At 45.9% G+C, this 15636-nt stretch overlaps 1 protein-coding gene across 10 annotated transcripts in view; it reads right to left on the reverse strand.

Annotated features, from left to right (window-relative positions):
- The window catches only part of Fam168a (family with sequence similarity 168 member A), a 186787-nt gene continuing 171151 nt past the window's right edge, over positions 1 to 15636 (reverse strand). For all 10 annotated transcript variants that reach the window (XM_046441926.2, XM_046441931.2, XM_046441929.2 and 7 more), the window contains 4 exons: positions 9451 to 9593; positions 7818 to 7992; positions 6391 to 6521; positions 1 to 5679 (listed from right to left, as the gene is read on the reverse strand). In XM_046441926.2, coding sequence (XP_046297882.1) covers positions 6409 to 6521; positions 7818 to 7992; positions 9451 to 9593 — 431 coding nt within the window. In that variant the 3' untranslated portion in view covers positions 1 to 5679; positions 6391 to 6408. The remainder of the gene's footprint in view (positions 5680 to 6390; positions 6522 to 7817; positions 7993 to 9450; positions 9594 to 15636) is intronic.

Raw genomic sequence — 15636 nt, forward strand, 5'->3', positions numbered from 1 at the left:
CACTGGTCAAAAGTTTTTTATTATTATGATTATTTTAAATGTTTTTATTTGTTTTTAAAATGTGAGTTCCAATAAAATTTAAAAATTAGATTCCAACCTGTAGATTAAAATGAATTAAAAAATACAAAATCATATACAACGCTCTCTTCACAGGGATTACATGCCATGAGAACAGGCTTCTCTGTCATGATATGAAAGGGATCCAGATGCCTTGAAGTCAGGAAGGGGACTGACACTGGTCCGGGCCTTTTAAGATCATCACAGACAACTCCAAGGTGCTAGGCATAGCCTTGCCTCCCCTTGGCTAAGAGGAGCTTGAGCCACCACACAGATTTGGGCAACCTGGCTGACCCGAGGAGACCTCTGGGCCAGTCTCACTCTTTCCGTGACTCTCAGGCATGAGCGGTCGGAACCTGGAGGATGCTCATCTTGCTGGGGTCAGCCCAAAGCTGATTTCACCTATTTGATTTCCATGAGCTGGTACTTATCTGCCAAGCTGTTACCTCTGTTCTGTTCAGGAAGAAAAATTCCCCCTCTGGGGGCTGGAATGGGTAAAGGGACTGCCACAGCAAGGACACCTAGGGATTATCGGTGCAGCCACAGTGAAGCGGGGGCTGTTGTGTCCCTCCCTGGCCCTGTGGCGGCCAGTCTCATCTCCTGTGCTCCTTGGCTGGCTGCCGGGCTGGACTCAACAACACGCAAGATAGGAAATACCCACGGGAGAAACTGAAGGACTGAGACCCAAGTGTGGCCCAGGCAAGGCAGGCCATGGAATGTTGAAGCTAGCCTGCCAGGAATTTTGAAGGCTGGGTCCTGGAATCATGTAATGTTGAATTTCAGAAGCGTTTTCTAGGAGTGGGGACATGGATGGGTACAGGACACATCCTGAAGCTAGCCTGGCACACCCAACAGAAGCACAAGCGCTTAGAGGCTCGGATGTGGAATCTGCCCAGTTAGAGTAGCTGGGTTTCCCCACAGACCCTGGCTTTCAGCGGTGGGTGGGGCTTGCACACCAGCACCAGGCCTGCTTTACCCATTCTGGAATCCCAAGATGACAAGAAGCTAGGGGCTGCACAACCAGTGGTGACATGTTGATATGGGGCAGAAAAGCAGAGCTTGCATGTACCTCACTCCACTCCACTTTAGAGTCACTGTATGGTGACGAAGACCAGAGGTGGTGGTGATGACACCCACAGTGAAGCCTGTGCCCTCTGGCAAAAGAGCAGACTCAAAGAATTTGATATGCTGGTCTTGCTCAGTCAGCAAGGACACGTCCAGTCTATATACAGTATACAAGAAATTGGTGACCAAGGGGCTCATCCTGTCTCACGTGGTTCATTTTTGAAGTCCATTTAGACAAACCAAGCCCTCCAAAACACCTTCAGATTTCTGGAAGGAGGTTACCTCAAAATTTGGAAAAATTTGGGTGGCAAGGGAAAGGACTAGGATGTACAGAGCCTACTCATTTGGTGCTTGCTCCTGGTCTCACCCATGAAAAAGCAAGCCCAGGACTCCAGACAAGATCTGTTTTTGGCTATTCAGGGCTATGGCAGGCCCCCTAGAAGTGCCAACTTGCTGGATCTGGATAGTGGGCAGGCTTTCAGGGGTCACAAAGCCAGGGTGCTGCAGGTTTCCGAGAGACATGGGTCTTTCAATAGAAAAAGGTGCCTGGAGCTATCCTTGAACATGTCTTCAGTCCTGGGCACTGTGACTGCAAAGTGCTTTTTTCAAGTTAGCCGTGTGATCCAAATTCTCATCCTTTCTGTGCTACCAGCTGGATACACCTCTGGGTTCCCAGGGCCTATCACAGATTTTGGTTCAAAGCAGAAATTCATAAAAATCTGCTCCTGTGAGAGCACTGAGCTTCCCAGGCCTCCATAAAGTTTCCTCTGCTTGGGGCAGACAGGGAGCCCCTGCCTTCTTCTAGCCTGTCACTGAAAGACCCAGTAGGTGGCAGCAGAAAGAGCAGAGGATTTGAACAGCTTGAACCTTGGCTCTTTCGCTCATGAGCCCTGTGTAGTGTGTCATTTGGCAAGTCTCTTAACCTCTCTTAACTCTCGAAAAACATTAGTTTTTTCATGTATAAAATGGAAGTTTTGGCAATCAACATCAAAGTACTTTATATACCTAAAAAGCTTTGGACAGGTGTGTGCATCCCTGTTGAATATTCAGGGAAGAGGGTATGTACTTTAGGTTCATTGCCTGAAGGGACAGCAACTGTCTATCTCACAGAAACACGTTTTGGTTTTTTTTAAGCATGGCAAAAAAATGAAGTTTCAGGCTTTCATCATTTGGGGAACCCAGCTCCTAGATGAGCTTCCTGGGCCCCAGGCCGGTCAGGGGGCAATAGGGGAAACCACAGTGTTGTCTGGTGATTGGAACCAATTTCACTCCTCGTCCTCCTCTCCTGGCCACCAAAATGCTTAGCTGGGGAGAGGCAGTAGCATGGGATTGAGAGGGCTTGCATGTCATGGCTAAGTCACATGTGCATGTCCCTTGTGTTGTCTGGTTTGCCTGCCTTCCTGTGACAAGAAGACCCTTCCAGCTTTGACCTTCTGTCCAGTTTGACCATGGGGCCATCCAGAATCTTTGGTTGATATTTACAGTATCTCCTGCCAGAAGCCTGTGACCTTTGCCAGAGCTGGGCTCATCCAATCAGAGGCAGACACTGCCCTGTTCTCCAGGGCTAGATCCCTTTGTAGTGACTCCCTAAGCTTGGCCAGGCTTATGGATTTCTGTCAAAACAAAGAGGGCAAGGCCAGCTCAGCTGTGGCTCCACTGCTTATACTGACAAAGGGGTTCTGGGCTGGGCCCTCCAGACCATAGCTTTTCAATGCCTTATCTTTACCTCAGAGCTTCTCTCTGATCCTGAATTGTACACCGGGGGTACAAGATAAGGTGCTGAGCATAGACACTTCAGTACATGGGCCTGTGGGGGTCAGGCTGGAAGAGAAAGAGCACACAGCCTGGGATTCAAGTGGTTCTGCTGCTTATTTCTGAGCCTTGGTTTCCTTATGGATCAAATAGGAGGCATAATCACCATTTCTCAGGGTTAACCACATGCTATATATTAAACTGCTCTGTGCAATGTGAGGTACAGATGTTAGTTTTTACTTATGGGTGTAGAAAGAACAAAAGTTATAAGGTCATTCCTAGGTCTCTTCCTTTCCCCCCTCCTCTCTGTAGTTCCACCCAGCCCACGAGGCGACAGGGTCATGGAAGCCTGTCAGGACCCCAGCATTCAGCTCACTTCAGGCCCATTCCCTTTCTTCTACAACCTGTATTCTCATTTGTCAAATGGGTGGAATAACTGACCCTGTCTCTCCCTGGACCTGTAAATTAAAGGCTGTGAAGTGCTTTGAAATCTATGAAGCACCTGACAAATGTTTCCTATTATTATCATTATTATTATTTTGGCATTTTCCAAACACATACGACATAATCTAGAACAGCCTTCACCCACCTTTATGAAACCAAAGAGGGTGGGAGGAAGTATTTGCAAAAAATGGATTAACACTGGAAAACTTTCTGTTGTTTTAAAATAAAACCTCATCAAGCACCCCAGAACAGACCTCTCAGAATAGCTGGGTTTTCTCTTTCTAGTCTTGAAGTTCCCTGGAAGGTCAGGAAGGTGGCCCCCAAACTCCTGGCACTGGGCCAAGGACACTGTGGGCTCTGATCTCCTGGGAACAGCTAGACGGTTTCTGAGGTCTTTCTGACCCAAGGGTTTCCTGATTTTTTTCCTCCTTGAGGGGAGAAATGGAAGATAGGGGCAATGATATGTCCAAGTTTACAAGAATTTAAAATGAAGTTATTTTAAAAATCCCAAATGTTGTCAATGATCCCACTTTGTACAGTAAAATGTTCCTGCCCCACCCCAGAGGGGCTGCTGGGTACAAGAGGATGGTGCTGGGCAATCCAGGCTCCTGGCTGAGACTAGCAGGGGCCTCTTTGTCCTAGGGGTCCCTCTTCTCCCAGGTGAGCCCATGTCTGCTGGGCCTTATCCTCGTCCTCCTCTCCTGATGGCTCCCACTCTCTTCCTCTCTTCTCAGGATGAGGGGCTACTGTCCTAAAAGCATGGCCTCTCCTTTTCAGCCAGCCCACCTGCTCCTTTTCCTAGGGGTGGAGTCAGGCACAGGACGAAAGTTCCAGATGTCTTCACAGAATTTCCAAATGCTATTTCTTCATTTGCAATTTCTGTTCCTGCCATCTGCCCCATGTAGCCTCAGATCAGTCTTCAACCCATACCTCTGGAGTCCGTGAGGGTAAGGAGCAGAAACAAGAGCCCAGAGAGCATTCTGGAGCTCACCAGGTGTGAGCGCTGCTGACTTAATTTTTACAAAACCAAGCCAATCCATCCCTAGGTAAATTTTGTAGGCAACATACTACTAGGTAGGAAGGCTGCATTTAATGCTAATTTACTGCGAGGTCTAGGGAAGTCCTTTCTTCTTCTCTGGGCCTCAGTTTCCTCATCTGTCAAACAGGGAAATGGATGAGATGATTGCTAAGGTCCCTTAAGTTCCATGAGTCTATGAAATGTTTATTGCTATTGCTTTTCCTTCACTAACCTGACCTTCAGAGCCACCAGCACCCACCTGGAATGTGGTTCCTTCACTTTGGCCATGAATGGCGCAAGGTAACCAGGAGCCTGGCCCGTCTGCCAGCCCCATAGACAGACAGGTGAGCCCTGGTACTGGGAAGGGCAGAAGGGAAAGGGAGAGAAATGCCACAGGTTCCCACTCAAATCAGGAGGAAGCTCCTCATCAGAGTGGGTCTGTGAGGGCTCAGAGGCCAAGGTCTGGATTATGCAGGGAACCTGGCCTTTCAAGTCCTCAGGATGCTGGGATCCCACTACCCTGCAGCTGCTTGGCAGGTCTGAGGTCAAAATCCCCTTTTGAGGAAGTGCCAGGTCAGTTATCATCACTGTGCAAATCAGAAGGTCCAGGCCCAGAAATATGGTCAGAGACCTTTCAAACCAAAGCCATCAGGCAAGCACCTCTCTCCCCTTTCTTCCCTCTCCTTCCCCAATGCCCCCTCCCCCCACCCTTCTCCCAATTCTCCCAAAGACTCTGGTTTCCCCAGGTTCTCATGGAGCTGCTAATAACATTCCTACATAATCAGGTGGTTTTGTTCTTGGTCTGCTGCAATGGTTCTTAGAAGACATTTCATTTGTGTAGAAATGTCCTAAAACTAATTTTGCTTAAAAAAAAAGAAAGAAAGAAAGAAAGAAAAAGAACAATTACCCAGAGATGCTGCCTGCTCAACAGCTCTGAGTTCTGACCCAGGACTTGAGGGCCACATCTGTTTATATTCTTCAAATGAAGTTGAGCCTTCAGCTGAACCACTGCAATAAACCCCGCTCTGCTTGCCACTAGACTGGGATCTTGGGGACTAGATGCTTGGGGGAAAAAAGTAGTGCTGAGGGGATGTGGCCTGATCAGGTAGAAGTGGGTACAGCTGAAAGGGCAGCAGCTAAGAGGGGGGCTAGGGGGAAAGGCAGGAGATTAGAAAAAGCAGCTTTTACAAAAACCAAAAATAAAAACCAAAATCATTAAAGATGCATAAAGTGACCCTTGCACTTCTGTTGTCTCTTCTTGAAAATAGAGGTGGTGCTGCTAGGGAGCTGCTCCAGCACCGGTGTAAGACTTGAGTAGTTGCATACAATGTGTGACTCCAGATCTGGAGGAGGAAGGGAAACCGTCAGTGACAGTGATATTCCACAGGCCACTTCAGGAAGCCTCTGAACCCCCTCCTTTCAACTTGGGAGCCCTAACCAGAGCCCTCTGTGTTCTCCTAGTGGAGCTGTTTCTCCCTGCCCATGGAAGCTGTTATCTAGCACCAACTTCCCCCAGAGGAGGTGGAGGGCAAGGGAGATGCTGCTATAGGGCAAATTCCCAAGTGAGAGCCTTGGAATCCTACAGTTCACAGGCACTGCTTCAGAAGTAGGGCAGCAGAGGGCTGGTGGTCAGGGTCAATCCCAAGTTTCCACTTGCCTCAAACCATAGCTAACATCCAATTTAGGTGAAGATTTCATCTGAAGAATGGGGCTCACGGAAGTCTGAAGGCCATACAGTTAAAAACACAGAATTTGGTACTGGGGGACTAGAGTTCAAGTCTCAGATCAATTTTTACTGGCTGAATGGTGTTGAGCTACATATTTATCTGCAAAACAGAGCTAATGATTCTTATTTCACAGAGCTACTGTGAGTATTATGAGATAACCCAGAGCCTATAGGTTCAATAGTCAGAACCACATATACACACAAAAAAGAGTGAAATTACAGATCTTGGAACAGGAAAACAACACCTAGGCTCCAGACTCAGGTCAGGGCTTTGTGGCAGTTTCTAAATGCATTCCCTTCCCACCTCTCCCGCCCTGGCCCCACTCACTTGGATGGGCTGAAGGTTTTACCAGTGCGGGGGCACATAGCTGTACGCAGGGGTTCCTTGGGCCCTGTATGTTGGCATGGACACAGGGTGTGCCCCAATCGCGGTGTGCTGGGGTGTAGTCAGCAGAGTACCTGAGCATGCAAAGAGAAGAGGAAACCTGACAAGTCTGTACCAGGGTCAGGGGTGAAGAGGAGGAAACCATGCCTTTTAAGTTAGTGCTCCCCCTGAGTGAGTCCCCCATCTCCCCTGCCTAAGGAACCTTCTCTACCATGTCAAGCTTTACCTCTTTAGGAGGATCTTTTCGGATGCTGGAGGAGAGAATCAACCACTATTCTTTGGAAGCCTCCTTTCGCTTTTCTTTGTGGGATTCTCTTGTTGCACACACCAAGCGGTAATTGTTGGTGTCTGTGTTTATATCTCTCACACTAACCTGCATGTTCTTTAAGGGAAGGGCTCTGGTTTGACCTAGTGATTCCTGGTACCCAGGACCTAAACAACAGGGTGGGCCTGAGAGGCATCAGTAGCTTGCTAGTATAAAGGACAGAATAAAATCCGAATGTCCACTCTACCCCTGGCACTTCTTTCCTCAGATGGGGACCTCGCTGGCTCTTTAAAGCCTCGGTCTCTACAAGCTAGTCAAAGACCCTGGTCTTCTCTCACCCTTAATGGGAAAGCCCAGTTTCTCCCTCAGTGTCAACTCACCCTAGACCTTCCTAAAGCTGAACTCCCCATCCCCATCTTCAAGGTTCATTAAGGGCAGTGCTCTGGTCTGCTCTGCAAGGGTCTTCGGGGACTCCTGCTTCCCTTCTCTCTCACCACAGGTCCTTATACTCCTGTCTGCTAAAATAGCATTGCCCTGTGCCCTCTTTTCTGGGCCCCCTACTGATACCAGAGTCCTCATGTCATCATTTCTCCCCTAATCTGCAGTGACAGCCTCCTCACTGGCCTATCTGCTTCCAACCCTTATCCTCTGGTCCTGCTTCAGCCTGTCGCCAGAGAGATCTAAACCCAACCCTGTCCTTCTACTTGAAGCCCCTTGCCAGCTCCCTCACCTTAAGATTCTCAAACTTTTCCCTGTCTCACCCTGGCTGCCGTGCCACCACTCTTCCACCTACTTCCGAAGCGCCTTCAGCCACCTCCATTCTATCAACTTGCCACCCTTGGATTCTTTCAGCCTGTATTGCTCTTCCCTCTGTCACCTCTCTGCCTGGCCTCTATTCACCCTTTAAAGCCTTGCTCAATATCCCCTTCTTGGTGAAATCTTTCTCATCTCTGCGACAGATTTAGAAGGTCCTTCCTCTATGTCCCTGGAACATCTCCGCATAGGATTTCTTATGTTGTGTGGCAATCAGTTCCATGATTGTTCTCTGCTCCGTCAGGAGTTCCCGGAGGAGAAAGAGGGATGCTAAGGCAGATACTGCCCTCACCTGCTGACATTGCCATGGTGGTGCCGGCCACCATGCCCATGGCCACGCCATTGGTCCTGGGGGCAGCAACAGGCGCCGGGTAGATGGCAGAGGGAATGCTGTTGGGCTGGACGACCGTGGTATGGTGGATGACATGGGGCTGGGCAGCGTACACCGGCTGTGTATAGTAGGCTCCCTGGGGAAAAGAGGCTGAGGTCACAAGGGCTCTTGGAGAGGTGGCAGGGGATGGAGGGAAATGGTTGGGATAGGGACTCTGTTCCTCTCAGACCCAAAGGAATGCGGAGGGGAGAAGCACTGACCCATCGACACAGGCCTAGGCCCCAGCTGGAGCCCTGCTTTGTCTTACCATGACTGTGGCTTGTTCAGTGCTGGCTCAGCTACTGGTCACCCCCACACCTATCTTAATTTGCTCCTAGGGCTGCTTGCTCCCTAATGGGGTAAGAGCTCTACTCCTTTAACCCTAGTATTAGCAATTTAAAATGTTTGTATTTTATTGAACTATACTCCAAAAGCTTCCTATAATTTAAAGGTGGGAACAATAATCAATCAGTTTCTAAGCATGTGAATGGGGCTGGTGAATCCCAGAGCACTACGCACATATGCTGAGAGGTTACCAGACTGGTGTGCGTGTTGGCAGCTTACACACTGAGAAAGTGCCATCGATCAACAGCGTTTTCCACGATGTCTCTTACTTACTATCTCTCTCCTTTTGACCAAAAGATAAGGATGGAGACAGAGATCTGAGGTGACTTCCCAGTGTCTGGATCACATGGCTGCTTCCTGCTACTACCACTCATATGCCTGCTGAGTAGAGAGAGGCCCCTGCAATCATTTTAATCCAAAAATTTTCGTATCTTTCCACTATATAGTGACAAGGGATTCAAAGGTCTGAGAGGATAGTCTAATACAATTTTCCATAAATGAGAAAAATTAATCTCAAGTCTCTTTTTTTTTGAAAAGTTCTGCATTCTAATTGGCAATATAGTTTTTCAATTAAAAAAAAATTTCCCCTGCCAATTAAACCTCCAGAAGAATGTGCCATGAGCACACCAGAGAAATCATATGGTCTCTAACTCACATCCTCAGAGTGTACACAATTATTCCCTTGAAAGAGTCCAAATGAGGACACTGAGGCACAGATAGAATAACTGCCCAAGGTCATAGGGAACCGGTGGCAGAGCCTGGGCACTTTTCTCCTTCTTACTTGGTTCACAGACTTTATCAAGGAAGAGTAGATGTGGGGTTAGGGAAGACTAAGACATGGGATCTCATCATCCTGACTCAACCAATAGCTCACTGTGTGACCTGGGACAAGACACTCCCCTCTCGGGTCTGTTTCCCCACTTGTTTAACAAAGAAGTTCAACTAGATGATCACTAAAGGCCTCAGCCCGGGCCCCCCAGATATTCTGAGTTCTGTTCATCTAAATTAGAGTTCATGCCTCACCCCTCTGGGGACTGAGGTAGAGGGAAGGAGAAAGCAGGCTTCAGGGATATTGCTTCCATGGCACCAGTGATGGCTGGCCAGAATTATGAACCCTCCACTCTTTTTCACCCTACCCCACCCACCATACTCAGTCTGGAGGGTCCTCTACTTGCAGAAGAAATAGGCCCAGACCTCCATGTATACCTACCTGTGCATACAGATTCTGCTGGGGGTAGGCACTTCTGATTGGATACATGGCCGTCTGATAGGGGTTGGGTGATGGGGAGTAGGGGGGTGGAGCAGTATTACTCTGGGTCGGTGGGACCTTGTATGGAGTCCCTGCAGTATATCCTGTACCAAGGCAATAAGAGAGACTACCAGTTAGTTGGCATAACAGTGGTGCTAGAAGGCAGCAGGTCCCAGTCACAATTCCCCAGACAAAGATAGGCTGAATCCAGGCTGGAAACACAAATGAGAACAAACAAGAGAACAGGGCTCAACCCAGAGAGCCCTAGCCCTAGAGGCAGCTCCCTCAGTCCTGGTGCACAGGGCAACATGTGTGTTTCTAGAGATTTTTTTATTTCTCTAGGTTTCAAGGACTCTCATCTACAAAGTAAGAGGCCAGAACCAGATGGTCTCTTATAGGACCCTTTAAGCTATGAAGGCCTGGGTTCCTGCACTGTCTGAGAAAAGTAGGTCCACACAGATGGAAGCCCCTTAACACCCCCACTCCCATCTTCTTGCTTTTCTGTCTCCTCACTTATCCCAGCATCCCAGAGTATCTTTTGCTAGTGGTCCTGCCTTCTTCCTTACTCTTGTTCTATTTTTTTTCTCCTTAACCATGCTGCCTCCTCCGCACCAAGTCTGAAGGTAAAAACCCACATGAAACATCTCTCAGATGCTCATCTTCTGGGATGTTGAAAACACTGCTCTGCAGAGCTGGCTTTTCCTCCCCTCCTGTGACTTGTGGGAGGTCATCTTTGCCCCATGGGCCTGAAGTCAGGACCCAGACCCGGGCCATGTCTGCACCTCAGCAGGCCAGACAACAGCTGGGGGTTGTGAATTCAGGCCCCAAGAAGTTCACAATTGGCTATGAGAACAAACTGTGCTTCTTTTGAGACCTCCAGAAAAAAGTCAGATCTTATGTTTACAGGAAGGACTTCAAATACAAGTCACTCAGGAACAAGGTGTCCTTATAAAATCACCAAATGGAATCATCCTATTGAACTAGGTAGTCATCAACTGATCCCCAGTCCTCTGAGTTATATGAGGGGATCCTGAGGCTCAGACAGGACAAGTCTTTTTAGAAACTTCTCCTAAAGACTCTAAACTCTAGCCAAGCATGATGGTCTGTAATCCCAGCTACTCAAGACACTGCAGCAGGAGGATCACAGGTTCAAGACCAGCCTGGGTGACTTAGCAAAATAAAAAGGGCTGGGAATGTAGCTTAGTGGTAGAATGCCCCTGGGTTCATTTTCCAGTATTAAAAAAAAAAAAAATTAAGATTCTAAAATTTTCCTTCTGAGTTGAAGGGTCAGTGTCAGAGGACCTTGGCTCTGAAGCCCCTGTAGAAAGATGCTAGGGTGGCTTCTGCCCTGTAGTCCTGTCCTAGGTGGGTCTAGCTAAAGTCGTTGGACCTCTCTGGGCTTCATTCTTTTGCCTATAAGATGTTCACCAAGGAACCTTTAAGCCCCAAGGGACTGTGTCTGAAAGAAGGGACTAGGGGTCAGAGTAGCAAGGAACTTTATTAGAGGAGAAGTGATCTAGGCTTTGGTCTGGCTTTCTGCCTAACTTGGATGTCAACTGCCTAAATCTCTGGGCCTTAGTTTCTTATTTTGTAAAATAGGAGATTAAAAATGAAAATCTCTTTCTAAACTAAAATTCCATGGCTCTAAGATTATGGGTTTCCTCTATCCTAACTCCAAGTAAAAGCAAGCTACCACATGGGCACAAATCCTCAGTTACACCACAGCTTTGGCTTGGTATATTCTGCCCTGATGACTCAACAGGATATCAGAGCTATTGCTCAGCTGGCACAAAAGATGTCCTGTCATCTCCCCTGGAACTGTTATTTATTTTCCCACCTGCATATCTACAGAGTTTGTTCCATGAAAAATTTGTTTTGTCCTCAAGTTTGTTTGGGAAATAAGTAGCAAAGAAGATGCGGTGAAAAAGATACATTAAAGAAAAGGCAGAATTGATAAGAAGTAGAAATTAACTGGAAGGGAATTATAGAGCAGATTCCCTAAGGTTTCTAGACTATGGAGCTAAACCTGAGATGTGGTCACAGGAAAAAAAGCAGATACCACATGAGAAGACAGAGTCTAGGTTTGCAGAAACCTAGAAGGAGCCATCTGATGGGTACTTCACCTTTTCACCTTGGAGACAGTTTATTTCTCTAAGAAACAAAGGGGATTCTCAAAATGGGCTGATTCCAGGGGATCTTCTTTTCTTTTATGGTACCAGAGACTGAACTCAGGTGCCTTGCACATCCTAGCCAAATTTTCTACCACTGAGCTATATCCCCAGTCCCCCAGGGAATCTTAATAGTATTTGGAGAAGAGAAAAGAAGGGGATGAGTTTTGAGGTCCCATAATTAGTGAAGTAGCAATGTAATATAGAGATAAATAGGTGTTTTTTGTTTTGTTTTGTTTTAATTTTGTGGCCCTGAGAAGTCTTTAAAATAATTCAATGAGCTATGAATCTCTGAAGATGGGGGGATATATAAGGGACTGTATTCCCCTAAAATTATCATAGAATTATTATTATTATTTTTGGGTGGTATTAGAAATTGATCCCAGAGGCACTTTGCCAGTGAGCTATATCTCCAGCCCTTTTTATTTTTTATTTCAAACAGGGTCTTGCTAAGTTGCTGAGACTGGCTTCAAATTTGTGATCCTTCTGCCTCAGCCTCCTGAGCAGCTGGGATTAAGGATGTGTGCCACCACACCTGGTAGGACCACAGAAATCTTTTATTCATAATAATAATTCCAGTCTGTGGTTTTCTGTAATTACAACTTATCTGGTAAATAAATCTTTAATTTAACTACATACCTGCAATGACTACTTTCTTGTTACAATGGTAGTTACAGAGATCATATGGATTGAAAAGCCTGAAGTATCTACTATCTAAAGTCTGGCCCTTTATAGGAAAGTTTCCCGACCCTTGATTTAAAGGAATAAAACAAGGGGTGGGGCTGTAGCTCAGTGGTAAAGCACCTGCCTTGCATGTGTGAGGTCCTGGTTCAATCCTCAGCACCACATAAAAATAAATAAAAATACTGTGTGTTAATCTACAACTAAAAAAATGTTAAAAAAAAAAAAAGGAATAAAACAAGATGTAGAGGGGCTGGGGATGTAGCTCAGTGATAAGGCATTTGCCTAGCATGTGTGAGGTCACAGGACTCAGGCCCCAGAGCATTGCAAACAACAAGAAAACAAAGGCTGGGGATGTAGCTCCTGGGGAGAGTGCTTGCCCAGCAAGGACAAGGTCCCAGGTTCAATTTCCAGTACAGAAAAAAAAAGGAAGGGCTTATTTCTAAAAACAAAACAAGCCAGGCATGGTAGCACACACCTGTAATCCCAGCAACTCAGGAGGCTGAGGGCAGGAGGATTTCAAGTTCAAGGCCAGCTTCAACAATTTAGCAAAACCCTGTCTCAAAAAATAAAAAAAGGTTTTGGGATGCTACACAGTGGTTAAGTGCCTGGCTTTCTACCTAATTTGATACCTGCGTTCAAAAAAAAAAGAAAGAAAGAAAGAAAGAAAGAAAGAAAGAAAAGGAAACAATACAAAACAATGTGTGGAGAGTCCTGCCAGGATAGACATCTCGTTTCTATGCAGAAGAGGGCATCCTCAATCGGAAGATGGCTGTCTCTGAAGGTACTACAGCACAGAGCAGTGGTTACAGTCTGAAGACAGACTGACAGTCTGGGGCCAGACCCCAGTCCTGCAATTTAATAGCTGTGGAATATATCATTTTCTCACCTGTAAAATGGGGGTAGTAACAGCACCTACTTCATAAAGTTTCTGTGATAAATACATTGATAAGTGCAAAGCACTTAGTACAGTGCTGGACATATTATAAACATTTCAAACAGGGTAGCTGTTATTATTTTTTTCTCTCTCACTGCATAAAGATAGTAAACTTCCTATTCTGGAGGCATAAAAGCCAAGTCTGGTCTGAATGAATACAAAAGATAAGAAGTTAAATTATGACTGGTATGGTTTGTTCCAACTTGGAGCAAAGACTCCAGGACTCTAATATTCTAAAATTTTATGGTGGAAATACTATGATTTTATGATTCTTTATAGAGTTAACAGGACAACACTGCTGGTTACTTTACTTCATGCTCCTAGAGAATGTGCTCTGGAATTTTTATCTTCACCAGGAAAGGTTCCGCAACCCCTCTATGCCACAAGGACAACCAGATTACAAAGTGCAGGGACTCTCCCTTTGAGGAAAAGGCTCTCAGAGACTGCAGTAGAATCTGCTTTCCACATCTAAGAACAACCTTTTCTGAGAATGTTTCCCTTTCTTCATGTTATGAAATGAGACACATACTCAGAATACAAACAAGTAACTAAAACATCCTTGGCAACCAAAGAGATGCTGATCTAGAAGGCCCTGCTTGTCTGTCTAGACAGTTTGGGATGGGAGAAGCAGAGCCGCAGAGCTAGAAGAGGTCTTAGAGATCTCCCAGACCGACATAAACATTTCACAGGTGAGAGAATAAATAGATACTAAAAAAGAATGACTGCTCATGGGAACACTTTCTCTAACCACAGTGGTAATCAAGGTTACCATTTGTGTCAGGAAGATATGAGGCTACAGAAGCTACCCAGGGTCCTCAGCCTAGGCTCCTTCAGAGAGTTCTGCTCACTTCTCTCAGGGAATGTACTCATTTGGACTGGATAATTTCAGAGGGTCTTTCTGAAGATGATGATATTCTGAGTTTCTGAGTATCTCAGTAGGACTTTTATGAGAACATTACTACAGAGGACTTTCTACAACAGACTGGTGGTCCAGTCTGAAAATTCCTGTTGTTGTAGTCTGGGTTACAGTATCACAAAAGTCAGGGTTTCTTAGTTTGTGAATCTAAGTAAAAGAAGTTGTTGGGGCTGGGCCCAGTGGCACACACCTGTAATCCCAGGGGCTCAGGAGGCTGAGGTAAGAGAATTGGGAGTTCAAAGCCAGCCTCAGGAAAGGTGAGGCGCTAAGCAACTCAGTGAAATGCTGTCTCTAAATAAAACACAAAATAGGGCTGGGGATGTGGTTCAGTGGTCCAGTGCCTCTGAGTTCAATCCTTGGTACCATGAAAAAAAAAAAAAAAAGTTACTGGGCTTCTTGCAAAAAAAAAAAAAAAAAATGGTTTTTACCCAAGTGAACTTAGGCTCACTGATGGCCTGGCAATCCTGAAAGAAATTCTGAATCTGAAGGTCATAATATTAGGACTTCGATATGCTGTGCTTTAAGGACATTAGAGGCTTTCAATCAACCTTCTCCCTTTCAGAGGAAGAATCTAGAGCCTGAAAGGACAGCAATTTCAATTTCCCCCAAATTGCATAACAAATTAATGAAAGCTGTGTCCAGAGTTCAGGGCTTGAGTTCTTGTCTTGGACAGAGCTCTTTCTGAGTTAAAGGTTTCTCCAGTTCAATTTTGGGCATTTAGTATATTGGTCTTTGTATCCTAATTTCACTAAGGGCAAAATCATAAGAGGAATTTGATCATTAGAAGTCCCAGCTTTGTCTTATAAAAGAAGCTTTATGATATCTATTGTTTGTCTCAGGTTCCTAACCATAATTTTAGGCTCCATCAAACAGGATAATAAAGAGAGTGTGTATGTTAGCAAGGTAAAACTTTTCCAGCCCTCTCTTCAGTCCTTCTTCACTGCTATAAATCTTTCAGTTGTAGAAGCCCTACCACTTTCAAAGGTATTGGTCCTCACATCACAGGTGCCTTTTAGACTAATAGGTTTATTGATCAATGGGTTTATACGTCTGGACAAAACAAAGCTCTATGTCTGAGTCTTGCCTTGACCTCTGACTCTCCTTGTTGGTAGCTAAACTGAGCACTGAACAAGTAGGAGGGAGACCTATTTACAAACAGGCTTAGCAAGTGCTGGTGAAACCAAACTGAATTTGTCAAAGCACCCTGAATTTTCTTTTTTTTTTTTTTTTTTTTAATATTTATTTTTAGTTTTCGGCGGACACAACATCTTTGTTTGTATGTGGTGCTGAGGATCGAACCCGGGCCGCACGCATGCCAGGCGAGCGCGCTACTGCTTGAGCCACATCCCCAGCCCCACCCCCCTGAATTTTCTATGGCACTAGAAGCAACAAAATGTGGCAATTAGTGGGTCAGTCAATCCCAACTCCATTAAAGAGTTATACAG

This window comes from Marmota monax, unplaced genomic scaffold (assembly GCF_021218885.2).
Source record: "Marmota monax isolate L192 unplaced genomic scaffold, Marmota_monax_Labrador192_F-V1.1 WCK01_AAM20220418_F8-fsc00068, whole genome shotgun sequence".
In the NCBI taxonomy this organism is placed as follows: Eukaryota; Metazoa; Chordata; class Mammalia; order Rodentia; family Sciuridae; genus Marmota; species Marmota monax.